Genomic DNA, 25,294 nt, shown 5'->3' with positions numbered 1-25,294 from the left:
AGGGAAGAAACCATCAACAGAAGCTACTAAAGCATGTACTACACACCGCTACAAGGAAGCAGGTGGGGCAAAGAAGCAGTAGAAGCATATGTCGTTAAGAGAAATGTGAAGAAAAAACCACAACAACAAAAGAAGAAGAAAAAAACATACAAAAAAAACAGTAATAATGATTATTGATAGCAAAAGTAAGACTTTTTCTGCATACCCGACTCTGATAGAGGAAGAGTTACATTTATAAGGTTCTTAATGTTCAATAAACGGTCAAAATAGTGCACACATGGATGATTTTTCATTCCAAGTGATCTTGCTATCCGAACAGTCTTGTCGTCCGAAAGGGGCCTCTACTTCTGCTTCTGCAAAACCTATAGCAATGTAGTCCCGGAGTCCTCGTCGTCTAAACAGTCATAAACCTTCTCAGATCTGGATCGACAGGTCCTGTTCTACCAACGTCTTTAAGGTTTGGTAATGATATATCAGTGCTACATCCTTCATCTCAGAATCTGCTCTGATAGTTCTATCCTCAAATATAACTGTCACGCATGGGCTATGGCAATTTTGTAGAATCAGTGAAGAATGGCTCGATTCCAAACACATGTGATTGCTGATTTGCAATTTCATACCAGCATGTCCTACTTAAGAAACGAATGCTTTTAAAAGGCATAATAATTTCACTTTGAGGTTTAGAAACATGTTTCAACTTCAAACATTCGGTTCTCAATCCAAAGCTTGATTTTACTAATAAATCGTGCGCGCGGTTTCCATTCGTATTGAAACAGCGCCATCTAGCGTAATATTCAACTAAACTCATTGAATTCAGCGGTTTCAATTCAGCAGTTTGCTGAACAGCGGCTGACGTCTAATGTCAACATTGTGTTGATTGGGTGCTGCCGAGAGCTCGAATGATTTGTACTGCGTCAAAGCTTCGAAAGTGTATTCCGATATCGGGATATAGGTTTTTGTCCAATTCGTATTCACTAATTCTTGCCTGCTGCCAGCAGTCTCCAGCATAAAAGAAACTGCTTTCCGCTTGATGCTTGCAAAAGACACATAAACCTGTTTATTTGCATGAAAGGGGAAAACAATCAATACGAGTGCTAGATTTGCTAGACGAACGCGAGGTGTGCAAAAACAAAGGAAGAAGACGGCCATAAAGGAAAGAAATGCATACACATTTGTGAAAAATTCATGTAAAATTGATACGGCGAAATAGTGATACAGCGATAAGCACAGCAGCCGAAAGGGCAGACAAGAAAAGTGCCGCTGTTTTTGGTTAGATTAAGGTTCGCCAAGGCACAAGTGTACACGGGGGGCTGGGTTTATTACGTCCTTCGCAGAACGTCGGCAACGAGAGAGAGAGAGAGAGACGGGTAACAATCACAAGCCCTGAACTTGTTTTAACAAGTCACAACACAGTAGGCACAGTTGAACAGCGCACCCAGGTACATATTCACTTTTCCGTTGTGTTGACATCCGGGCCAATTGCCTCATATTGCTCAACACAACACGATCATACATTTCGCAGGAATCCATTTGGTGTCACCCGCATTCCGGTTTGGTCACACACCCCACAAATAAGGGCATTGAAGTAGGCACAGGAGCATAGGACGGCAACTAGAAGGCTGGCGACGGCGTAATTCCGTTCCTCCCGTTTTTATGGGCAACATCGTCCTGCGGAATCGTATCCTGGAGAGCATGAACAACCTCGAGCACGGCGATGACGGTGGTGACGGTTCGGACGATTTTGAAATGATCCGCGAGCGGCTGTTCAACGGGATCCAGCCGCAGGACGACGAAGACGATACACCCGCATCACGCAGCGAATTTGCATCGATTCTACGCCATCTCATACGTAGGTGAGTGTTACGGCCGTGTACGGTTTGACGGATTGGGCGCCCCAAAACACGCAAAGCTCGGTTAAGTTATGAGAGTATGTTCCATTTAAGCGGCGAAATAATGGTGCTCAACTACGAAAGCTACACGCATCATCCGCTCCCGGTGATAAAGAAGAAACCGAACCTGCAGAAACTGATGGTGAGTGAGGCGGCATTTTTCCATAAACACATGCTCATTGTTTATTGCTATTTTGCTTTCCAGCGCAACGACATCTATCACTCAACAAAGGTTGCATGCGGCCAGAGCGATACGGTGGCAGCTGTGGGTGAGGATGGCGAAAACCCCACGGTCCCGTTTTCGCTCATGAACATGGTGACCAATCGGCAACGTGGGCTTGGAAAGCGCAAGGGTCCGTTCATGCAGAGCGACAAGTGTAAGATCATGAACCACTTCCGGCCGAACAACTGCGCCGAGACGATCAGTTCGTGCGATTCGAAGGTGTTCTGCGGACGGTTCACGAGCAACGGGGATCAGTTCGTGACGGCGGGCCAGGATGCGCTGGTGCGCGTGTACGATTCATCCCGCAGCCAGTACAAGCTGAAGAGCACGCTGGAGACGAAACACGTGGCTTGGTCAATTCTGGACATCGATTTCAGCCCCGATGGCAGCTCGTTCGTGTACAGCACCTGGGCCGACGCATGTTAGTATAGGGAGAGAGAGCGAAGGTTGCTTCGATCGATTGCTAATCGCAATGGTTTTTCGCCCTTCCGTGCGAAGTGTTCATTTCCAGGCTGGACCGCGGCTCATCCGATAGCATACATTCGCTGTATCTGTGTTCGAACAACCGAAAGCTGGGAGTGTTCACCGTGTGCTATTCGAGCTGTGGCAAACACATTCTGTGCGGTGCGAACGATGGCAGCCTGTACGCGTACGATCTGGGAGCGAATCGGCGTACGCTGATGGCACCGGTTGCACGGGAGGACACGGACGTGAACACGGTCGGGTTCGTCGATGAGCTGTCGAACATATTCGTCAGCGGAAGCGATGACAGCGTTATCAAGGTAATGATCGAAAGGAATGTTGCTTTATCGCACGGCATTCTCACCGTTTTCGGGTTTTAGCTATGGGATCGTCGCTGTATGAACGAATCAAACCCGGAAGCCGTTGGTCGGCTGATTGGCCATTACGACGGCATAACGTACATCAGTTCGCGCAACGACGGCCGCTACATCATTTCGAATTCGAAGGATCAGAGCATCAAGCTGTGGGATCTGCGCAAAATGTCCCCGTCCAACGTAAGGCGTGAACATGCGCACAGTCTCTGGGATTACCGATGGGACGATGTGCCCAAACGCTGTGAGTATTATTGCGTGTCCTTCATGGCGACCGCGATGCGAAATTCGTAATTTCCATGGCAACAGTTGACGTCTGTTGCGCGTGTTTTAACTTTTTGGACGAATTTTTCTTCTTTCCACAACAACAACAACACAGTTTTCAATATCACGAAATCGCTGAAGGGAGATACCAGCATAATGACGTACAGAGGCCACAAGGTGCAGAAGAGCTTGATCCGCGCGAAGTTCTCCCCAGCAAGCACTACCGGCCAGCGGTACATCTACACCGGTTGCGGCACTGGACGGTTAATAAGTAAGCGTCTCATCGCCTGCAAATTTGGCAAATCTGTGTCGATAATACTGACTTCGCTCTTTTTTTATTCTCAGTTTACGACGTACTGACCGGCGCGATTGTGGAAGCGATCGAGGGTCATCACGATATTGTGCGCGATGTTGATTGGCATCCGCACAGAACGGAAGTCATGACTTGTTCGGTAAGCGGAGAGGTCGCTCCCCTACTCTGCCGTGGTTTACTCGCTAACTGTCCTTTCAATTTACAGTGGGATGGTACCGTCCATCGGCACACGCATTGCAGCTCGATCGAGAAGCAGGAGCACCGGGAACGGTTGCACCAGATGAAGTTACGGCGTCTATCGAACGCGTACCCTTCCACCGATAACGCTTCCTACGTGGAGGAAGATGAAGAGGAGGAGGAGGAAGAGGAAGATGAGCATGATGAAGCGGATGAGGATGTGGAAGTGCAGCAGCAGCAAAATCCTCCGGTACGACGATCGCGCCGCTTGGCCGAACGTTACAGCCACGAAGGGAACGCTGCAGGCGGTGGCAGCGGCGGCGGCGGGCGGCTCAGTGCAAGTAGCAGCAGTAGTAGCAGCAACAGTATCACCAGCAACAGCAGCAACAGCAGCACTAGCAGCAACAGTAGCAGTGGCCGCAGCTCCAGCTCGGGACGCGTCAGCCGAAACGGGAACTTCCCGGCATCGCGCACCTTACGCTCCTTGCGCTCGTTCGAATCGTCTTTTCGCTCGTTGCGCAGACGGCTTCGCGACAGCCCGTGAAACCACAACAGCGACGAAGCGCACAGGCCGAGGTTGAGTTGTTTGTTGGGAGTTGTTGTAGGTTGTTAGACGCAGAACCCTGGAATGCCCTGATCACGAAAATCCAATTATTTAAATCACAGGATATGTAGCCAGATAGAACGGAAGGGGAGGTGGGAACACACGATAAAGTAAGTTTTCGTTTTCGTTTTCTTTTTATTAAATTTCACTATTGTGTTAATGAAAACGAGCTAGAAAAGGGGAAAGGAAGTAGTAGAAGTAGTATGGGTGCCACTTAGGTTTGACCAGCTACAATCATTCAAAGCCCAATTTTAAAAATAGGACCATCCCCATTTGTGCTTAGTAGTAGTAGTGAAATATCTTGTTTTCTTACTAGTTGAAGCTTTGGTTTGACACATACTACGAATAAATTGCAACACTCCGTTATCCCAAGCTGCCAGAATACGCAACACGGGAATAAAAATACATAGACACATTAACCATTCTACTCCCACTACTACTACTACTACTTCTGTACAATATATGTAATGTTATATATGTGTATGTATATTCGATGGACTGATTTTGTATTCAACAATTATTCAAAGCGTTACAGAGAACGGTGAAAACAATAGCAGCAGCAGAAGAAAAAACCATACCGTGAAATATTTCAGTGAAAATCGAATAAACAAATGAAAATAATCGAAAACAACACACAATATATTCAATTACGTGTTTTGCTTTATTATACCCTAATTGTTTTCGCGTGTACAAACACATCCTTCCATCTCTCTCGCTCGCTCGCTCATTCTCCTTTGCTTCCCTAGGCGACCGTCCTGCTACTATTCCTTTCCATATTTCATAGTTACGACGATTATGACGTAGATTATTCTTAGTATTTAATGTGTGGTGGTAATAGTGGATGTGACACATGTGTGTATATATATATACGTATTAATGGGAGCCTAATGTGGGTATAGATGTAATGTAATGACACCGTGCGTAATTTATGCGTGTTACTTTTCCCACACTGTCGTAGTACCCCATAGTGTCGAAAAACAAAACACGAATAAGTATTTTACTCAAAGCTGAAAATTATCATCTAAAACACACACATCCACACACTACGCCTCCCTGCGCACACTGTTACTGTTCCCCCCATTTAGTAGAGTCTCGCACAAATCATCGCACGAAATAGTTAACGTAAAGGGGGATATATTCGTATTGCGTAAATAGTTTGCCAGGCCAGGCCGTGCTATATGAATAAAAAAAATAGTTTACCTTAATGTGACTTAAGCAAAACAATTTACAATCATGGTACAGAAACAAAAAACCAACAAAGACACACACGAGCACAAGCATCGATCTAACTAACTTAGCTAACATTACTTTAAAAATGCAATCCGAGCAAAATAAAGACTGACTTTCTTCTGACTATGATAAACGGCCATTGTGTGTATGTGTGTGTGTGTGTTGGTAGAAATATAGAGTTCCTTTCATTAAGCAGTTCCGTTTCGTTTCTTCTTTTGGTTAATTCGATTACTCTAACCTTTCTTTCGCCGCTCGTGCGAGTGGTCGTATGCTATGTATAATGTATAAAATATGTTCATGTAAAGATCACAATCAAATTTTAATCGCTTCCCTTCCGATTTCATAATGTCTCATGTGCTGTCCATCCAGTTCGTTCATACGTGTTTTTTTCTTCTTCTTGTGTTTGGATCCTTCTCGTTTCGTTTCCTACCTCTGTTTGCGAACCAGCCACAAACATTTAAGGAGGAACAAACCGATCCTGCTAACCTGTTTTTCTCCTTGCAATACCTCTTACCTACTCAAATCACATTCCGTAAAGCTCAAGCACATTATGCACACGTACAAAAACACGCTGATATGCTCGTCCAGCATATCACCTTCACGCGCGGCACACACGGGCAAAAGAGTGAAGGATAACGACCAGGCAAACACGATCGTAACGCTTGGTAACGCTCTTTGCGTAACGTCTTTCGACTAGTAAACAAGAGGGAGCTACTTTGATCGAACGTGTTTTATATCACAGCTTGCTCTGTTACTGTGCTTCTGATCGTAAACAAAAGAAGAGGTCGTAATGAATAGATTTTGTGCGCCCCAAAAAACCTTGTGAATTATAATTTAAACTAAAAAATGAAGCACTGCATGCTGATAAGCTTATCAGCCTAGTGTATCATGATAATGATGAGCTGGTGTCTGGATGAGTTCTTCCTCCTAGTACTAAAGAGGGCCCTCTCCGAGAGTCGAACGAACCTGCTACAATCAGCACTCGTATGCTACAGAAAACCTCATGTTTGGTAATTAAAGTTAGGAGAAAGACACCGAACGTTCCGTCCCAGGCAGCAGCCTAGGTCGTCCAAATGGATAGCGAGAACAGCCACTTCGTCCGCCAGAAAAGGACATCACCATCTGTCCTCCTCGTCGCATCCTTCACCCATTGTACCCGTATGTGTCCCCCACAGCTCAGCCGCGCTACTCAGTATGAAAAATATGATTTCTAATTTCCTTCCATCCTGCTTTCGCTTCCATCTATCACACCGTACCTGCCCTTCCCCTTTCCACCAACGCCGCAAGTACAAAAGCTTATGTGCTAGTACAGTGTAGTAGCCCGAAACGCTGTGACTTATTTCCCTCGTCATGTTGTGAGCATTATTAGCAGCAGATTTACCCTAAGATTGACGGCTTATACTGTTTGCTTTCACACACAAACACTCACTCACACCGCTTTGCTATCAGCGAGATGCCTTTTCATAATTCCCTAAAAAGTGTGTGTGTGTGTCTCTGAGTGGCTGCTTTTTGTATCCTTTTCTTTAAGTAAAGCACTAACACACTAACACTGCTGCGGGGGGTATTGGAGATGTGTTTTTACAAATGAAGCTTTCTCGCTCTGCTGCTTCCTTATGGATTCAGTGTATGTTTTATGATAAGTTTTCTTCCCGCCCTATAAATACCTTCTTCAAACGCACTCATACTGGCGCTCCAGCAAATGACGTTGTTGAACACATGTGATAGGGCTTGTTTGCTTGTTTGCGGGTAATCGGGGTTTCTTTGACCGAACTTACCTCGCGATTTTTTGGTATTCCTTTCCAAGCTGGTTGTGGTGCTCTATTTGGTGTAATATTCTGAGTTGGTGGTTGTGTGTATTTGTGTGTGTTGCGGCATTCATTCGTGCCAAAGCCCACGGACCTGCTCTGCCTGTTAACCTTCCCACAAGGCTACCGTTGCGAGAAACATTCATTAAGCTAGTTTGCGACCCACAGTTCATCCATATGCTCCTTTTTCATAGTAAAATGTGTGTTCGTGCCACCGGTAAAGCAAGCCGCACAATCTTAAAACCTTGTGTGCGTTGCCACTAAAACCGATCTCAACACGGCGCAAAAGGTTTGTTTCAGTTTGTTGTTCAGTCCCAGGCCCTGCAAGCCAATTGTTAGAGCCTTGTAAATCAGCTGTCCGAATGACGAATGGGGGGATGGGGGGATCATCAGCTGCCCGCGGTGATGATGCTCGTTTTTGACGTGTTGGTGTGACGATTGTTGTATGTGGGTTTGCTGCTGAAGGGGGTTTTACGGTTACAAGTATAAGTATCAGTCGTCTCTACTCCTACAGAGCACTTTTCTGGCTAAGCCAATCGCCTGATCTCAGAGAATCTCGCAACAACGGCAGTACCTCGGGCGCGGACCGTTGATTGTTGGTGGCGGTGTGACCGGTGCAAAGTAAGCGTGCACCTTTATGTTCGGAAGGTGATTCTGTGGAGTAGACGTGCGGGAAAAATCGTTACGAAATATCCTCGTCGAGCGATCGCATGTTTGCTGTTTACCCGTAAACGACGGATAGCGTTCCGCGAGATGAGTTGGCAGTCGTACAGCTCTATCCGCTGTAGATTGTGACAGGATATTAGATGCTCCAGCGTGGCGTCGGTGATCAATGGACAGTTGTCGAGCTCGAGGACGGAGAGGCTTTCGGCCGCACAACCACCACCGGCCAGCTGTCGGATGCCTTCGTCCGTTATTAGTTCGCAGTGCGATAAAGTCTTAAACGAATAACGCGCAAAAGGGTTAAACATCAGGCGCTTGAAATTCAACGCACGAACGCCGTCCTCCGTGCCTCCTCCTTACCAGTTTCTCCAGACTAGGACATCCTAACGCCAGGTTCTGCAGGGTGGCGTCCGTGATCAGGCTACATTCTTCCAGATCCATACGCTCCAGATATTTACAGTTCTGCAACGACACAAAAAGCACCACACGGCGTAACAAAGGGGATGATAGCATATACAGCCAGAAGCTCCCGGGTTTTACCTTCGCCAGAGCGATGAAGCCACTGTCGGTAAATTGTGCGCAACCGGCCACCTCGAGCGTGTTGAGATACTGATTATTCATCGCTAGGGCAGTGAGGGACTGATCGGTAAGCTCGGTACACTTCGACACGCACAGCTGCTTCAGATTGCAGCACTTTTCCGCGATCTTCGATATCGAGGCATCCGTTATGCTCTGTGTGTGTGTGGACAGGGGGCGAGAAAAAGAAAATATGTTAATTCATTTGCACTTAGGAATAGAGAATAATTCGAACGTTACTCACATCACAACTATGTAGATTTAAAACTTCTATTCCTGGACAGTATATGGCAAGCGAGATAACGGCCCTATCGTTCACCTGTTTGCATCCTACACCGCCCAAGACGATACCGAAAATGCATCAGAGAGAGAGTGAGAGAGAGAACAGATGAGCCACAAACAGTTGCAGCAGTAAGCATGCATTTTAACGAAGGTACGTGTTTGTATGTGCAAACATTAGTTGTTGACAAACGCGACCCACCCAAACCACCCAAAGGGCAACAACATTGCAATCGCACATTCGCATTTGTTTTTTGTTTGAGATTAACTTGTGCTTAGGATTGTTACGGGTTATAAACTTGTTACCAAACCTTCGGAGAGTTCGGAGCCTCTTCTGAATTTCAGATTCTGGCGCCCATTCAATATTCTAGCTATGATCGAATTGGCTTAGGCTACTGGTCAGTAAGCGCCGCGCGATCTCCAACTTCTTTGACCATAGGGATACAGAGTTTTCCGTAAACCTTACACTAATCTGGCACCACATGCCAAACCCCCCTTTTGCTTACCTTTACTGCTAAACTTTTTAATCTTATTGCAGCCCCTCGCCAGTGCTTCCACCCCGTTCTCCGTGATCAGATTGCACCAGGACACGTTGATTTCGGTCAAATTCTACGGCGATAGGAAAGGGTTGCAAATGCATGTGCTTTCGCTTCACGTTTCGTTGCTTCTACCTACCGGACACCCGTCGGAGAGTGCCTTAATGCTAGTATCGGATATCTGCGAGCACGATTCCAGATTGATGGCGGTCAGCTTGGCGCAGTTCCTGCTGAGCTGCTGTATGGCAACGTCGCTGATCTTCTTGCACTCGGACAGATCGAGATGCTCGATGTTATGGCAGTAGTTGGCTAGGGTGCGGATCGAGTGGCTGCCGACCGATTGGCATCCGCGCAGTCGCAGATACTTGAGAAAGCCGCCACATCGCTGGGAAATGTTTTCGATCACCGGACCCTGTTGTTTGTACGCATGGCAAACAAAACACAAGAGAACAGTAACGTAAGGTAAAGGCTGGTAAAGGGAGGATGCTGGTTCCGTAGCCGGCGTGCACAAAACTACCTCAATGTCTCGTTGGAAATCGAAAAGATCTATCTTTTGCCAGTTGGAACCGTCCAGTGCTAGCATATTCCAGTACCGGGAAACCTGGGAAGCGAATGATTAAATTGAAGTTAAACATTACTAGAGATTTATCATTCTAGCAGATCATTGCTGATAAATCAAATACTTTAAGCGACACTGTTCTTTCCTTTAAAAATACTACAGTTAAACTGATGTGTGTAAATTGCTGATGCCCGTTAAAATTGAATTAAATATTAAGCAAACAAATCATTGCAAAATATATTCACTGCTGCCTTCAAACAATTCATTTGTTCACGTAGACAGTGTTTGCTGGACATCGATCTAGACACACTTAGTTCCTTATCCTTATCCTAATAAGCTTACCTGGCCACAGCGGCAAAGCGAAGTAACGTCAAGGTATGATAAAATGCGAAGTAATATTTCTTTTGGTAGCTTCCGTGAGATCTCATCATCCGGGATAATGCACGATTTCTGTAGGGATGAGAAAACAGACCAAACGGGACAATTAGTCAATTTGTTTAAAAACATTTTGGCTGCTAAGTAAGAAATGGAATGGAAACACAGCTTTCGTAAAACCGCACAAATCGTGGAGCTGTTAATCCGATTCAAACATTGGTTTGTTCCCCATTTCCCCAAACCGTCCGTGCATTTTAATCGCATTCCGTGCGAGGTAGGTTGATCCATTTCAACCCCATTTTGTTGACGTTGGTAATCGGTTGGCCTTTCACAGGAATGTAAATATGCAAACCACTCTACCAGCAGCTCTGTCTTGCTACACAGCGCAATCGACCGTTTTCACCGACGAAAAGAACGATTTCCAGCCCCTAACCTTAGGTCACCCCTTAAAGCGGGTCAAGTAAAGGACCGTTACCAGAGGTCAAGGTCTGTGGAGCTGCATCGGGGGGAATGGGCGAAGGGACCAAACCGATATCGCGCACGGTCACGAAGCAACCAAATTGGGAATTGAGAGCAGGTCCCGCCGAAGCAAAAGAAGCAGGGGTAAAATTTTGGCTGCAGCGTGTAGCCAAGTGTTGTCCCAGGTCAGTCCCGCTGGGTAGCATTCGCGACGACGGTTTATTGAGGTTAGTCGTCGTCGGGGGACTGACGATGACAAAGAAAACTTTCAACTGACAACAACCGTCTCCTGCCAGGAATTAATACCCTGGTTGAACTTTAGAAGAATAACGATTGGAGTTCGTTTGGAAATTCTTAAGAGAATCCCCAAAAGACGAAAATGTTGCTGCGTTGCAAACCTGATGCGACACTCGTCGGCTGTAGACTTCGTAACTACGCTGGCTTTGATACTGTTCCTGGTACTGATGATACTGAGGCTGTTGCTGGTAGTACTGAAGCTGCTGTGTCCCACGGGTTCCGTTTCCATGGTGATGATGGTGATGATGATGATGGTAGTGATGGTGATGGTTGTGATGCGAGTAATGGCTTGGTTGATATCGATTCATCCTGCCTTAGGGATCACCACGTCCTCGATGGATACTAGATTTATAAAGATCACGACGTTCGATTGGTCCTACACAGTTCGTGTCCAGAATTACTACAAAGCGAAGGCACAGCCTCCCCGAAGTGAGTACGTTTTGGTGGATTCTCTTATTCCCTGAGTGTAGTTCTAGTTCTAGTTTTTTAAAACACTTCTAAAACACTAATCTTTACAGACATTAACACGATCGTTGGACAGCACTACACGCCAAGGAAGCACTTTGAACTTATCCGGAAAACTGCTACACTAACGCTTCGAGACTGAAGGATATTTTGGTTCCAGAGACGATCTTCTTTGTCTGACGTGGAAGCACAAAAAAATAGACGCGGTCGGAGATTTTTCGTTCCCGTTTAGTCCTCCGGATGGATGTGTGCTGCTCTGCGCGCTGTCGAGACGACACAACTAGTTTAATAATGCAAACGGTGGAAAAAGGTTCGGCGGAACCCAAGACCCAGACCGAGAGACTAAGAAGAAATGAGAGCAGCAGGACCAGCCAGCCTTACGCATTCGCAAACCCACCACGAAAGCAGACGTGGCAGCGAAACCTAATACATGGGCGGCAGGCAGGTCGGTCCTGTACCACACACACAGCACGAAGAAGTGCTGGTATGGTGGTACGAACCCTGCAAAAGGGGATTCCGTCGTTTTCCCATCGTTTTCTGAATGAGCTGCTTCGTGCAATGGAAACGAAGAGGAGTCCTGTTGAATGGCAGTTCTGGTGGGGGGGGACCACACAGGACGATAAGCAGTTGGCGAGTTGGTACACGCTTTATACACAAAGAACCGAACCGCTCCCTCGAACATCCGATCTGATGCACGCCGAAGGTGCATTGTAAAAGGAGACCGGGGAATCCTTTTCCTCCAACTCACGGCGAGTCCCGATGGAAAGGGAGTTGCCACGTCAGATGTTGATCTGACGAAAAGGACACGAGTCCCGCCGAAGACGAAACGAAGCTGGATTTAGGACAGCTCTCTAGTAGAGTAGCGTGCGGGTTCCATACCTTGGTGCAGCACCATCCTTCAAACGTGAGCCAGTCACACAACTCTTTGCAAACAAAAACATCGGAGACAGTGCGTCGTTGAGTGCGACGCATCCGAAGGATGGAGGGAGGAAATCTTGAAGCAAAAAAAAAGGGAGATCCAGACGACAGACACAGACGGGCATGGTTTCATTCGGTGTTTTCTTCTCTTCTTGTTTTAGCTTGTCTCGCTTGACTATCCCTAGAGCATCATTTGGATGCAACGACAACGCCCGACACTATTCCGGACGATCATACTTCCTGTAGGGCGCTTCGGAAATGCAACATTAGTCATTAGGGATAAAAGCGTGGGGATGAAGAAGCTTGAAGTATTAAAATAGAATCACAGCAAAAGGAGCAAAGCTACAACAGAACAATAGTATTTATTACCATCATTTGAACAGTGCAAATAGGAGACACTGTGCAATTAAGCGTTCTGACAAGGATAAGCGTCTGGAAGCTAGCTTTCATTGTTCATCGCAGGTGACAATAGCTGGCTGAAGAATGTTGAAGGAGCTGAAGGTGAAGAAAGTAAACACTCACTTTGCAAGGCGCATGTTTCGTCTCTTTGCATTTCAACAACGTTTTGTAAAATTAAAGTGTTCTACAGAATTTATCTCTAAAGACTGTCTACACCTATCAAAGATTTTACAACTATAGGAATCCTACCACTCTTTGACCTAAATACATCCGCTTTCCAACCTTGCATCTTCTTCCTCAAACGTTCCCACGCCAAACGCTAGGAATCACTGGTGGCGTGTGTTATCTGCAGCTCCCGACGAGTGCATCCAGCGCGGGCAAGATTTGTTTACTTTACGAAACTGCGCACAAACCACCATCGTCGTGCTCGTCTCGTCCCACACTTTGCTTCTTTCCAGCAATGCGAAAAAGAGCTCCAGTTGCAGTTGCATTCGGGCGGATAGACGTCTTCCAGCCAATTATGGCTCGGAAGGGTCTCGGAAGGGGAAAACGTGAGATGAGGAGGATTAAAAAGGAGGATTCTTCCATCCTCTATTGGACACTGTTTGATGCTGGATGGGAATATGCTTATCTTACTTTCTCCTGCTACGAGACAGCTTTCCATAAACAAAACCAGGTTGACCGGGGCGGGGGGTTTTATCATGTTTACACATTTTTGTGTACGAAAAAGAAGTGACCTACATTTCTGGTTAGCTTTTACTATACAAAGCAAGAGATATTTGGGTTTTATATCACCGATTGAGCCAAAAAAAGTCTTTTCTTTTTTAAATGCCCAATAATGCAATCAAAACCATTAACGAAGCATACTTAACTAATTTAACACATCTTTATGCGACAAGACTAAGGGTCTTTCAACTACGATCCGCAAAGCCACTGCCACTGTATAATGCCACTGTATAAATGTTAACAGAGGCCCAGATAAAAGTTATCCAAGGTTATTGGACAGATCACATTCGGTGATGCTCGACCTCATCTCGAGAAGCATTACAAATTTTACCTAATGTTCAACAACATAGCTATCGATGTTAGAGCCTTAGTGAAAAGTTTGGAAACCAGTGGTCTGGACTATCCAAGGCTATTGAGCCAATCAGAAGTAGAAGAAAATTCATGCTACATCAAAAGCTAGACCATCCATCATTAACCTTCCAATTTTCTTCTTACTGTGAGGCATTAAAAATGAAGAAAATAAACTTCTTCTCAAAAACAATGGAAGTAGATTTTTTGGTATGAGGTCCCAACGAAGGTGAATTGCTCATTAATTCATTTTCTTTTTCTAATCCCCTTCTAATGGCGTAATGGGCCAATTCCAAGTGTTATGTTGCGAACACGGACACACATCTTTCTACAAATGGCACCAAAGACACCACCGGAAGTGTTCCTGCACGTGGAAAGCGCGTGTACGTCTCTGCTTTGTGTACACGCTCTTCTTAGAATCCGAGCAAAATGTTTTCGCATTAGCACCTCCTACAAAATAACATCATCATCATCATCATCATCCCGTCTCAAAGTCATCGGTGCTCCGGCACTTACCTCGAATCGGTTGCGAACCAGCTGACTGTGGTTCATCTTGCCGTTTGGCTCCTTGCCGGAGCTTTTCTCCCTTTCCCCGTTCCGCGCCGTCTTCGTCCGTGGTTGTAGGAATCTCACCTCCTGCGGAACTTCGTCTGGAACGTCGTTGTTGCCAGTTAGCCTTGCGCTTTTCACCACGGCAACGAACGTTTTCTTACCAACACTGTTCACGCGGGTGTCGTCTGCTTTTATCGCCTCTCGCGTCCTTTTGCTCCCGCGATCACACACGAAATCTAGACACTAATATTCTGCATCCAGTGGGCAGGCCACCGAGCTAAGGAACTACGCACTAGAGCCGTCTCGCCCGCGGTCCAACAAAGAGGCGCAACAACCGTCACACACAGCGATAGCGCACCCACCAACCATCCAACCAACCAACACACAAACAACCGACCGACGACTACTCCGATCGGCAGCAGGGTTCAAGGGAAACGCGAACCGACCACGGAAATAAGGGAGACTCACTAGGAGAGCATATGTGTGCGATGATGGAGATTCAATCCACTGTTGCAAAGGCGAACGAACGTGTACGCCCTCCTGGGGTGGACTGGGGGGGGGGGTAGTTTCCGTTCCAGTATAATTGAGAACGCACACGAGCGATGATTCCAATGCTGGAGGATGTTTCGGGTTGGGTGGGTTGGCCGGAAGGGATGCCTCTACAGTATCGACACTTCGGGAGCACTTTCCTTTGTTTGTCCGCGCGCGGTTCGAACGGATGATGCACGCGCGCTACACGCACACACACGCACACCTTCACTCTTTTATCCCTTCCCCCTTTGCTGACAACACTGGCTGGCGATGAACACTAGACGGGCACACTTCTTGACTACAAAAATCGCCTCGCTTGTTGCGCCCACCTTTAGGGGGACCGATTTACGACGTGGCCGAGCAGTCCTGCAGCATTTCAAACGATAAAGACACACACTCACAGGAATTCACTCTTTGCTGGAAAAGAATAACACAACAATTAAATTAACAACAATTTCCGACTCTCGAGGAACACTGCCTGAAAGACACGCCACACATTCCCGGACACTCGGACGAATGGGGAAGCCCCAAGGTTGAACCAGAAAGGCGGCCACTACCGTAACAGATGCATCACCGACGATGCAGCAGCTAGCATGTGTAATGTGAATGTGCTCTGATCCACAAGACAGACAGACTGACAGACAGAAGAGCAGTAGGCCGGTCCGTCGTCCATCGGCGGCGCTGTTTCGCGATTAGCAACAAAATAAGAAGAAATACGCATACCGCGGAAAGAAATACACTATCTATTCCACACACACACACACACACACACACACTCGCATTCACACAGCTTGCTATTTGTTTCTTACAACACAACTACCACCAACCCCCTTTAATCACCCCTTTTACGTGCGTAGTTGACCATTGCATTCTTGATTCAATATGGCGACTCTTGTGCTATCATTCTTTGCTTGCTACTGCTATTGCCCCAATGTTGTGGGATCGTTGTTTTGTTGTTGTTGTTGTATTGCGTTCTGTTTTCTTCTTCTCTACTATTCTTCAATAATGGTGTGTGCGTTCGATTGTAACTTGTTGTCGGCGAGATTCTTAGCTCACTCTCTTTCCATAGGCTATTGGGTGGAATTGTATGGTTTTGGGGGGCGATTTCTTTGCCGGAAATCTGGTTCTATGTAATTACTCCAGAGTGTATCCTTTTCGTCGAGAGACGGAATGCGCTGACCTAAAGAATAAATAAACAGCAACCTTTGCTACAGCGGTCCCCACCTAAATGCAATCGAAATTTCTCGTTTTTGTCGACGATTTTAATAGTCTTGAACTGGACAACCATGCATTCCGGATCGTGACAGCTAGCACAAACTTTCCTTTTCGAATATCCTCAATACATGAGTCTTGGCTAGAACTTCGATTGGAAACCCTCGTATTAAGCTCAGAAAACCCGCAACAAGCATTAGCTGACTCCCGTTCAACAGCAGATCACATCGGGGCAGCGGTAGCAGCTGCAGTGATCTAAGCAGCCTTGGTCTAATACTGCCATATTATTATTATTATCAATCAGCTGTTTCGGGGCAGTGCATTTGACACCCGGAAAAACGTTTCGTATTGGTCGGTGGGCTGCCGCACTTCCGTCAACACGCCCCTGACTCCTGTCCTGCTCCTTCACACACAACACAGCTCTTTTATTTACTTTAACCTTTTGACAACAGAGCGCCCTGCGCCGTATGCAGCGTAGCGATGATTGATGGGGATTTGTGGTTTTCAGATCGTACGAAAAAGAAAACCGCACCACACTGGCCATCAATAGCGGGTGTACGACGATTATTGATTTTCACCTCTGCCCAAAGCCACATACACGCTCATTCCACCAAGTTACACTAATTGGATAAAACTTTGTGCACTGCATGTTTTAGATGTTCTTCTTTTGACCTGCTCTCTCGTTCTTGCACACACCCAGAGCTGGTGCTCTGGCTTTACAAAACAAACGCACACTACAAACACATGCACACACGCACAAGGGCTCTTTCCCAGATTTTTGCCTTTTGAAGGTAAATTCCTTTTGGCCCCCTTTTTTCTCTCGATCGCACAATATCAACATTTTATGTAACCATCGCTGACCACTAGATCACGCTCTGCCGTACCACACATTCCACAGCACACATCCCATAAATCCCTTCACATCTGTGTGCAACAACAATATTGCAGCTAGCGAGTTTGAGGGATCAACATTTTGCTTCTTGAAATGCTACGCAATGGCACACGGGTACGCGAAGGCGAAGGAAAAGTGCGAATTCCGCAACCGGACCGAGAATATATACGATGGAGCTAAAACGAGGATGCATGCAGCTACCGTATACGGCTTCGAACACTGCCGTTTGCAGGATCTGATTCCAATGCGTCGCACACACACGGCCAACAATCACGGCAAGCAGTATTGGGTTCCGTTTTTCGCCAAACAAATTTTCTCTCCCTGTTGTCGGTGGTGACAATTCCACAAATTGGAAAATTCGTTTTTTTCCTCGAAACATTTGCAACTGACAGATGCTGGGCTGCAGCACTCAAAACGGGACAAGGTGTATAGATAAATAACGCTACGAAATGTGCGCTACGAAATGAACTTCCAAATGAGTTCATATTTGAAAAATATTTTCTTTATTATATTTGTAAATGTTTTAAACCACAAACAATCAAAAATATTCCATCGGGATTGAAATTAGTGATTTCGTTTGCCTAAGCGCTGTATGCACCTTTCGCAAGAAATGTCACCCGTAGCGTATGCAAGCGTTACCAAGCGTTACTCCGTTGGACGAACAGCGGAGGATGAGCTGTCAGACTGTGTCCAGTATTCTTCGCATTCGATATTCATTCCGCGAGTGTTGCTGGAATTTATTAAAATTCTAGATTCGTTGCGCTTTGCATTCCTTCGCATTTCAGTTCGATAGTTTCTACACATCCCAAGCATCAAAATGGTAAGTGCCGGTTGGCCATCGGTGTCCAGCAAATAGTGCAAATGAGCGGTTTACAGTACTGATGTTTTGTTTTCCTCCTTTGTTAACGCTTGCTTCCGCACAGACTAATCTGACCGAGGATCAATTGGCTGGTAAGTACGGAAATTTTCTGCCATTGCAAGGTATTGTTTTTGAAAAGTGAAAAAGAGGCAAATTCATTGCACGGCCCGATAGCAAAGGCTGGCCAGATCCGCCTTCATAGCGCCCAGTGGCTGTTCGATGCTGGAATTCCACAACAGTGACGTCATGATGATCGGGGGCATGCAGGTACGGTCCGAGTTGTCATGTAGGCGAGTCTTTCTTCTTGCACGGAAAATATGGATGGGATCGGGAAGGTGGAACCGGGAACAAAGGGAGAGAGGAAAGTGACTAACCGATGACAAATCACGAACTTTTCAAACCCGTGAATGGCTGTGCATCCGTAGCGAACGTGACAAGCACCGCGGTATGTATGTTTTTAACGTCGTGCGATTCGCCAGCGAAGACAGTTTTATGGGTTTGCGATGTGCGAAAAGCATTTCCACTGTCGGACAGATGAGTCCAACGGTCAAAACGTACCAGAAACCACCTGCAAGGGCCAGGTGGTGATTTACACACGGAAAAAATATGATCTGTAGCTACACGTTATCTTTTTCAAATCATAACTGCCGCATCCGCTTGTGATTGGATAAAATTGTTTAAATTTTATTTATGCTCATTATATCATCGAGCAAACATGATTCTCGAAGAGTTCACCACATTGAGGCGAACAACGAATGCTACAGTTGAAAATCACAAGCAGACGGTTCGATTAGTTTACCTGCAATGTCTGATAGCTTATCAGTCTGTTGCATCGGAGGTACCACCTTTGTACATACTGATAATAAGTTGGCTATATTGTAATGGTAGATTGTTTTGCCTTCTTTTTGAATATTGTGTTACTCTTTTAATTATTTTTCATAATCATGTTAAAATGGTGAGGTAATCGTTTATGCGTGACCACGTTCCGCCTGATTGGGTGGAACTAGCGGATCAGATGCAGAGCGTTGCATTCACTAGCCAGTGATCTTGATGATATCAATTTCAAGATTGCAATGATTATTCATTAGTAGAGGGGTTGTGTATCGTAGAAACGGTAGATAATTATTACAATGTTTGTTTACATCGTTATCAGAGCTCACCTTAGTTTCGGTGAATCAACCACAGGTTATGGTTGAATCATAGATAAAGTCACAAGCTCAAACAAGCTGCTGGCAAGCCCATATGTGTACAAACGATCATTTAAACTGCTTCGTCGATTGGAAAACTTCACTTAGAAGAGTTTCCTATCGTACGGAAGTGATAAACTAATCACTTTCGATCATCCCTGAAATCAGTTTGTTTGGAACTCGAACTTCTCAGTTCTACAATCATAGATCCCACGAGCCATCTCCACCAGATTTGCGCCTTATTTATACCCAAAGATCGAGCTATTAGGGCGCGGTTGGGCATCACAGTCACACAAAAGCGAGATGGAGCCAGCACACGCTTACCACCGTGCACAATTGCTGACAAAAGTACGCTCGGGCGGTTCTGCTCCGTAGGCTCGTTTGTTTTTTTGTTGTTGCTGCTTTTTGCATTTGCTAAAAGAAGAAACGAGGCCAACGCATTTGTGACGCGTTCCTTATAAGGCAAACAAGTTGCCGCGGTGGAGTGTGTGACCTCGCAAAAATGAAACCCTAAGTTAAGTTGTTCTTTATGCGCCTGTCCTTCTCTCTCTCTCTCTCTCTGTGTGACTGGAACTTGCGAATGGTGCCAATGAATGGAGGGGGCCTGATGATGGCAACATGTTGGCCCTTGAGTTGAGCTACAATAGGAGCAAAAACTGTTTTATTATTGTCCTCCCCACGAAAAGGGGGATGCTGTCGCAGTGGTAGTTGTTGTGGTCTAGGTTTTCGCTCGGTGCAGGGTGAGGATAACGCATGATCATGTCAGGCAACTGTGGCAGGATTGCCATCCGGGCTGGAATCGGTATAGGCCACTTGTCCTTGTTGTGACTGCTGCTGTTCAACACTTTTTTTCTTCCTCCGATCCGATTCCCTTCGATCGCCGATTATTTCATTTCGATGATCAAGACATTTTTGGCCCTAACGTACGGAAGGTGAACAATTACGTTGCTATTTATAATGGACAGAAGACGCAACACGTTCTAGGTGCGTTTAAAGCCAAACTGTCGGTGTGTAGGTCAATTTGTCAGCGTAGCGGATGTACACAGAATATGGGAGTAAATGATTGATTAATTTTGATGGTTATTCATAAATCAAATCGTCCAATCTTCTGATTTGGTTCGTTGCGGGGAACATTTTATAATTTTTGTATCCAATTCCTCTGCTGGCTGGGTGACCATCGAGCTATAGCTTTGGGACCTAAAACGTTTCCAATTTGCGTATTTGCTAAACGTTTTACGGGCTGTGGCACAATGATGAGTTCTATCATCATCAGCATAGGTCACTATCCACCCCGTAAAGTCTGTTCAGTCCAGCCGCATGGATAAAGAAGAGGAATATTGGGTTGGAGAGCGACGTGCGATTGATCATAAGTAGTTGAAAAGGCTTTTGCAGCTGGCCAAGCCATCTAAATCCAAAAGCAAAGAAAATTGTAGAAATTGTTAAGTAATGTCAGGACAAGCGTTCGTGAGGATTTAGTGCCATAAATAGAAAAAAATATCAGTCAATATTGATCCAGTTTGTTTTATAAGACATACAGTGTTTAAACATGTGGTCAGTTGTTTCATGACCTGCCAATCTTGTTCATAATAGCTTTAAATATATTGCTGTGCATGTAGTGCTCTTATTTAAAACTGCTAAATGTACTACGAAATTCTAAACAGATTATATGTTTAAAGTGGTTAAAAGCGTCTTTTTCTGTTCTGTTAATGGGACAACAAACCAAGTGAGAGAAATCAGATATACTCAGGGTTGGTTTTGTTGGTGGTTTTCTGGTGCCTGTGAATCAGTGCCGCTCTTGCTATTATAAGATCAACGCAGCGATCGTGCGTTCGGGGCCTGGGGGCCACAGAAAGGGTGTGTGGGGAGGGGAAGGAGTTGGGGGGTTTCGAGAGATCTCTGCCGAACATAACAGATTATTCAATTTTCTTCCATAAATGGTGCTGTGCTGTTGCGGCTGCGGCTGCGTCTGTTGCCTTCGTTTGGTCAGCCCTCGGAGGACTCGCACTTCCACTCCCCATACGCATTCCACCCTGTGCACAGTTGTGCAGTTTTTACAAGCAAAACACACACACACACACACGTTGATATATCGGTCGCGTATAGTCGCGAAGTTGTATTTGGTAAAAAGGAGCGGTTTTGGGCCCCGTTTTGGGCTTTGTAAATGTAGAACTGTGATCATGTGTATGTGCGGGGTCACCTTTTATAGACGAAGCAATTTGGTGACTTATTTCCGAAGGTCCCGGGTCCGGAGCAGAGATGATGGGGAAGCTAAGGGAATGGCTGGCTGTCGTTTTGGGCTTTTTTTTCGATCGTGCGCGATTTTGGCGAATCTTTTGGGCCAAACTTTATACAACTCAATCTTTGGACGCCGGCTTGGACATGGCATCAGCAACGACAATCGGGAGAAATTATGCTTAATGTGGAGCTAATTGCTAGCCCCGGTAGTAGGTTTGCTCGTCGACGATCAAGTGATCTTCGAAGTTTGGTGTTGAAATTCGGACCAAGAAAAGGATCATAAAGTCTGAATGATAAGTCTGATGCATCATCCTCATCCAATCACCTCAAATGGTCGAGATTGCGGGATTGCGCTTTGTAGCAGTAGCGCATATGATGACACACTTATCCGTCTTATCTTATCGGCCGTCGATCGTCGATCTTGCCCGTGCTGGCGTAGATCGTAGCGCAAGGCTGTAGATGCTGGGTGCAGGGTTTTTTGCAGCTATTCATCCCCCGAACGTGTGGCCTTCTTTTTGCTGCCTTTGGATGGAAGGGAGGAGTGTATCCAGTTGCACACACATGCAACACCGCCACCCTCCCGGTGCTGAGCTGCGGTTCGTGTCTCTGTGAATCGCAAAACAGACACCCTTTCGAACCGTCGTGTCCCCTCTCTGGTAACACTGGTGCCTACACACAGGGCTAGTAGTGAAGTTCACGTTCCGATCGCACGAGCACGATCATCAGCACGCGGGGTGCACAGGGGTGAAACGACAGCATCCCTTCTCTCTCTCTCTCGCTCTCGTCGCGCACCGGTTTATGCCCGATATGGTTATGGACGGAATGCTGCTGTCGTAGTAAAAGCGCAAGAGGAGGGGGATAGTAGTAACGTTGCGCGGCTTCAGCAGACACAGACTCTGGCGGGTCTGGGTATCTTTTGGATCGTTGCCGCCACCGCCAGTTGTCAACATACTATCCGATCGTCGACACACGCGTCGTCGTCGTCGTCGTCGTCAACACGGGTTCACATTTTGAAACTTAATCCAGCTGATCGCACGACGATCGTCATAGTAGTGTAGTGCCTTGCCTTGTAGTCAAAGGTTCATCTAGTTTCGATCCAGCGACGATCGTGAAAGAGACAGTGAAAGGGAGAGAGCGAGGGCGACAAAAGTGCGTGAAAGAGTGAAGATCATTTGAAGGAAAAACGCTATAAAGAGGCAACGCGCCCAGCTTTTATCGTTGTGAAAACGAGCGCAGTTTTCACCTCCAAGCCCAGCTTCGTTTGCAGTTTTCTTAACGCCGTAGTGTTGTTTGGTTAAAGTGGATAAAGAAAACAATAGCGACACCCGTGCGACACCTGGCACAAGCGTAACCGCAACCGCTTCGAGGCGAGCAGCAGCGAGCGTGACCGTGAAATTGTTGTGGCGCTACCGGGAGTCTTTCCACTGGTCCTTCCACTCCAGCTTTGCTACCACTACCACTGCGGCGGCTGTACGGCGCTGGAAAAGGAAAAGTTTCTGCTGTGGCACTAACATTTGTAGCTATCAACTCACAGAAAGCAGGCGTCGGAGAGCGTGCGAGCGTCTTTACTTGACTGGTTGGCGCGAACGAACGAACGGGTGGAATTTCCTGTGAGCAAACGGAAAGACAAACAGAATTTCCACAACCATGTACATGTACGATCCACCGAAGAAAAATAACTTCACATCCGTGGAAGGTAGGAATTGCGCTCTGTGTTTCATTGTTTACCACGCGCTGAGGTAGATCGCACGAAGCGGTCCGGTGGCCGGGGCGATAACGGTGCCGGTCTTCACACGGCCGGACCGGAGTTCAAATCCCATCCAGACCCGCCTCCTCCCCGTACGCAGGGCTGCCTACTTTACTACGGGGGAAAACCTAGTCAAAGAAAGCCAGAAATGGTAGGCCGAGACCTCTCGAGGTTATAGTGACAAAGAAGAAGAAGAAGAGTTAGAGATCGCACAGGTGATCTGTGGAGCAAAAAAGAAGCGTTTTTACCATGAACGCTTTTGTCGTAATATTGACTAAAAATTAGTGGAAGGCCTTTATCGATCAGTTGATCCTCCTTGTTGACCTCAGAGTGAATGGAGAAGGTCCTTCGATTGAGGTTGGCCCAGATATTGGTTGGTTGGGCTCGGCTGGTGACGAGATAGGAGAGTCCCTTCTATCAACGACGCAGTCAGCAGCTGAAGCTTAAAGATTGTCTGTTGCGCCGACATGGACATCCCTGGGCTAGGATTTTCTTCCCTCTTATGGATAGCTCCATTAACACTGGAGTTTAAGGATCGAGTTTAAAATAGCGGATGGATGGGAATGTATTTGCCACGTAAAGAACCCTCGGTGGATGAAGGCTTACTCTAAATTTGAATTAATGAATTTTACTTAATTCACAGTCACACGCTCAACGCAAATGTAATGTTACCTTTCTAATTCCGCAACTACTGTTTGCTTCCTTTCCCGTACACCCGGAGTTCGTTTGAATGGTATTCCTCCACCACTGCAAGCGGTCTATTCATTAGGCCGCCGGAAAAGGGAAATCGATTCTTAATTAAACTGTTCCGCGCATTGATAATGAACCCCGCTAGCGGGGGTGGGAATGGTGGCCAGGGAGAGCAAAAGAGACCCAGATAAGCCCGCGCCAGTTGCCATGTAAGGGTACATCGAATGTGCCAATTGTTTGTGCAGCTGGGTTGTTACGAGATGCAGCCGATGCAGATGCTGTTTGAATGGCTATTTGTAATGCGGGAATGCCCTTTTCTCCCTACAGAATTCCAGGAGGCATTCAACCTGTTCGACAATCGTGGCGATGGCAAGATCCAGCAGCAGCAGATCGGCGAATGTCTGCGAGCACTTGGCCAAAACCCGACCGAGTCGGACGTGAAGAAGTTCACGATGCAGCTGAAGCCGGACGAGCGCGTGTCGTTCGAAGTGTTCCTGCCCATCTATCAGGCCATCTCGAAGCAGCGCACGGCCGAAACGGCGGACGACTTTATCGAGGGTTTGCGTCACTTCGACAAGGACGCGAGCGGTTTCATTTCGTCTGCCGAGCTGCGCCATCTGCTGACGACGCTCGGCGAGAAGTTGGGTGATGATGAGGTAACCCATCCGGGAGCCGAGGATGAAGGAGAGCGATTTGTGGAATAACGGATGTGTGTATTTTTCGTACTGTTTTCGCTTGCAGGTGGAACAGCTGCTCCAAAACCAGGAGGATTCGCAAGGAAACGTCAACTACGAGGAGTTCGTCCGGATGGTCATGAGCGGCTAGAGTCCAACCTAGCTGTTGTGTAATGTTGGTGGTGTTGGTGATGCTAGCTCTGGCCAAACACATCGAAATGCATACACACACAGAGATACCAACACCCTACTACTAATAATCAGAGATAGACTTACGGAAGAAGAGTATCGTTTACTTAAGCTACTTATGTTTCCATTCCGGCGAGCGTTCGTGTTTCTGCCCATGACGAACGCCTGCGCTTAGAGCAGAACACATGCATTTTTTCGCTTCTTTAACTACTAAAAGTGGGCCTGTATTCGACTGTAGATGAACAATAATTTTTGTTTTTCCACTACCCTCACCAACTGTTGTTTCAAAATTTGCCCTAAAAGAAGAAAGCTAGTATATAGTGAAGAGTGACAGTAAGGGAAGCATCTAGTGCAGGATCAAACCGGTACGGTGGTATGGTCGTTGCACTGCAGACATGCGCGTGAATGTGTCTTGCGGTGCAGCGCGTACCCGAGACGCAAAGTATTATGGCCCATCTTTCCTTTCGTTTGATGACGATGAATAGGGTTTTGCCGTTTTTCTGTGTTCGAATTTAAGTGTGTGATCAAGCACTAGGTACTTCGCTTTAACCAATAAATATGCTCCAGTTTAAGGAGACCTTTGAAGAG

At 46.4% G+C, this 25,294-nt stretch overlaps 3 protein-coding genes across 19 annotated transcripts; 2 read left to right on the top strand and 1 right to left on the bottom strand.

The window, feature by feature from the left end:
* Nucleotides 1-886: 886 nt before the first annotated feature.
* Nucleotides 887-4,860, top strand: LOC118513998 (DDB1- and CUL4-associated factor 11). 3 transcript variants are annotated; one of them, XM_036060434.1, is made up of 9 exons: nucleotides 887-1,367; nucleotides 1,523-1,853; nucleotides 1,920-2,031; nucleotides 2,095-2,533; nucleotides 2,611-2,894; nucleotides 2,955-3,189; nucleotides 3,325-3,480; nucleotides 3,555-3,661; nucleotides 3,728-4,860. In XM_036060434.1, the coding sequence occupies exons 2-9, from the start codon at nucleotides 1,654-1,656 to the stop codon at nucleotides 4,241-4,243; spliced, it is 2,049 nt and encodes a 682-aa protein (XP_035916327.1). In that variant the 5' UTR covers nucleotides 887-1,367; nucleotides 1,523-1,653; the 3' UTR covers nucleotides 4,244-4,860. The 3 variants fall into 3 exon arrangements, with proteins under 3 accessions (XP_035916327.1, XP_035916328.1, XP_035916326.1); XM_036060435.1 differs by having other exon boundaries at nucleotides 887-1,439; nucleotides 1,944-2,031; XM_036060433.1 differs by having other exon boundaries at nucleotides 900-1,439.
* Nucleotides 4,861-4,945: 85 nt separating this feature from the next.
* LOC118514002 (F-box/LRR-repeat protein 20) lies at nucleotides 4,946-17,492 on the bottom strand. 14 transcript variants are annotated; one of them, XM_036060452.1, is made up of 12 exons: nucleotides 17,295-17,492; nucleotides 14,652-15,438; nucleotides 14,455-14,588; nucleotides 10,294-10,401; nucleotides 9,910-9,993; nucleotides 9,532-9,804; nucleotides 9,363-9,465; nucleotides 8,822-8,907; nucleotides 8,542-8,733; nucleotides 8,362-8,463; nucleotides 8,064-8,276; nucleotides 4,946-7,992 (listed from the first exon to the last, which is right to left on the bottom strand). In XM_036060452.1, the coding sequence occupies exons 3-12, from the start codon at nucleotides 14,488-14,490 to the stop codon at nucleotides 7,885-7,887; spliced, it is 1,305 nt and encodes a 434-aa protein (XP_035916345.1). In that variant the 5' UTR covers nucleotides 14,491-14,588; nucleotides 14,652-15,438; nucleotides 17,295-17,492; the 3' UTR covers nucleotides 4,946-7,884. The 14 variants fall into 14 exon arrangements, with proteins under 14 accessions (XP_035916345.1, XP_035916344.1, XP_035916331.1 ...); XM_036060451.1 differs by having other exon boundaries at nucleotides 17,327-17,492; XM_036060438.1 differs by having other exon boundaries at nucleotides 14,455-15,438; nucleotides 17,327-17,492.
* A 291-nt stretch (nucleotides 17,493-17,783) lies between these two features.
* Nucleotides 17,784-25,291, top strand: LOC118514007 (myosin-2 essential light chain). 2 transcript variants are annotated; one of them, XM_036060459.1, is made up of 4 exons: nucleotides 17,784-17,945; nucleotides 18,049-18,076; nucleotides 24,171-24,499; nucleotides 24,585-25,291. In XM_036060459.1, exons 1-4 carry the CDS (start codon nucleotides 17,943-17,945, stop codon nucleotides 24,666-24,668), a joined length of 444 nt encoding a protein of 147 aa, XP_035916352.1. In that variant the 5' UTR covers nucleotides 17,784-17,942; the 3' UTR covers nucleotides 24,669-25,291. The 2 variants fall into 2 exon arrangements, with proteins under 2 accessions (XP_035916352.1, XP_035916351.1); XM_036060458.1 differs by lacking the exons at nucleotides 17,784-17,945; nucleotides 18,049-18,076 and adding an exon at nucleotides 22,270-23,102.
* The last annotated feature ends 3 nt before the right edge of the window (nucleotides 25,292-25,294 follow it).

This window comes from Anopheles stephensi, chromosome 3 (genome assembly GCF_013141755.1).
Source record: "Anopheles stephensi strain Indian chromosome 3, UCI_ANSTEP_V1.0, whole genome shotgun sequence".
NCBI classification, from domain to species: domain Eukaryota; kingdom Metazoa; phylum Arthropoda; class Insecta; order Diptera; family Culicidae; genus Anopheles; species Anopheles stephensi.
Note: the sequence above shows the minus strand (reverse complement) of the source record. Positions and strands in the feature narration are given on the sequence as shown.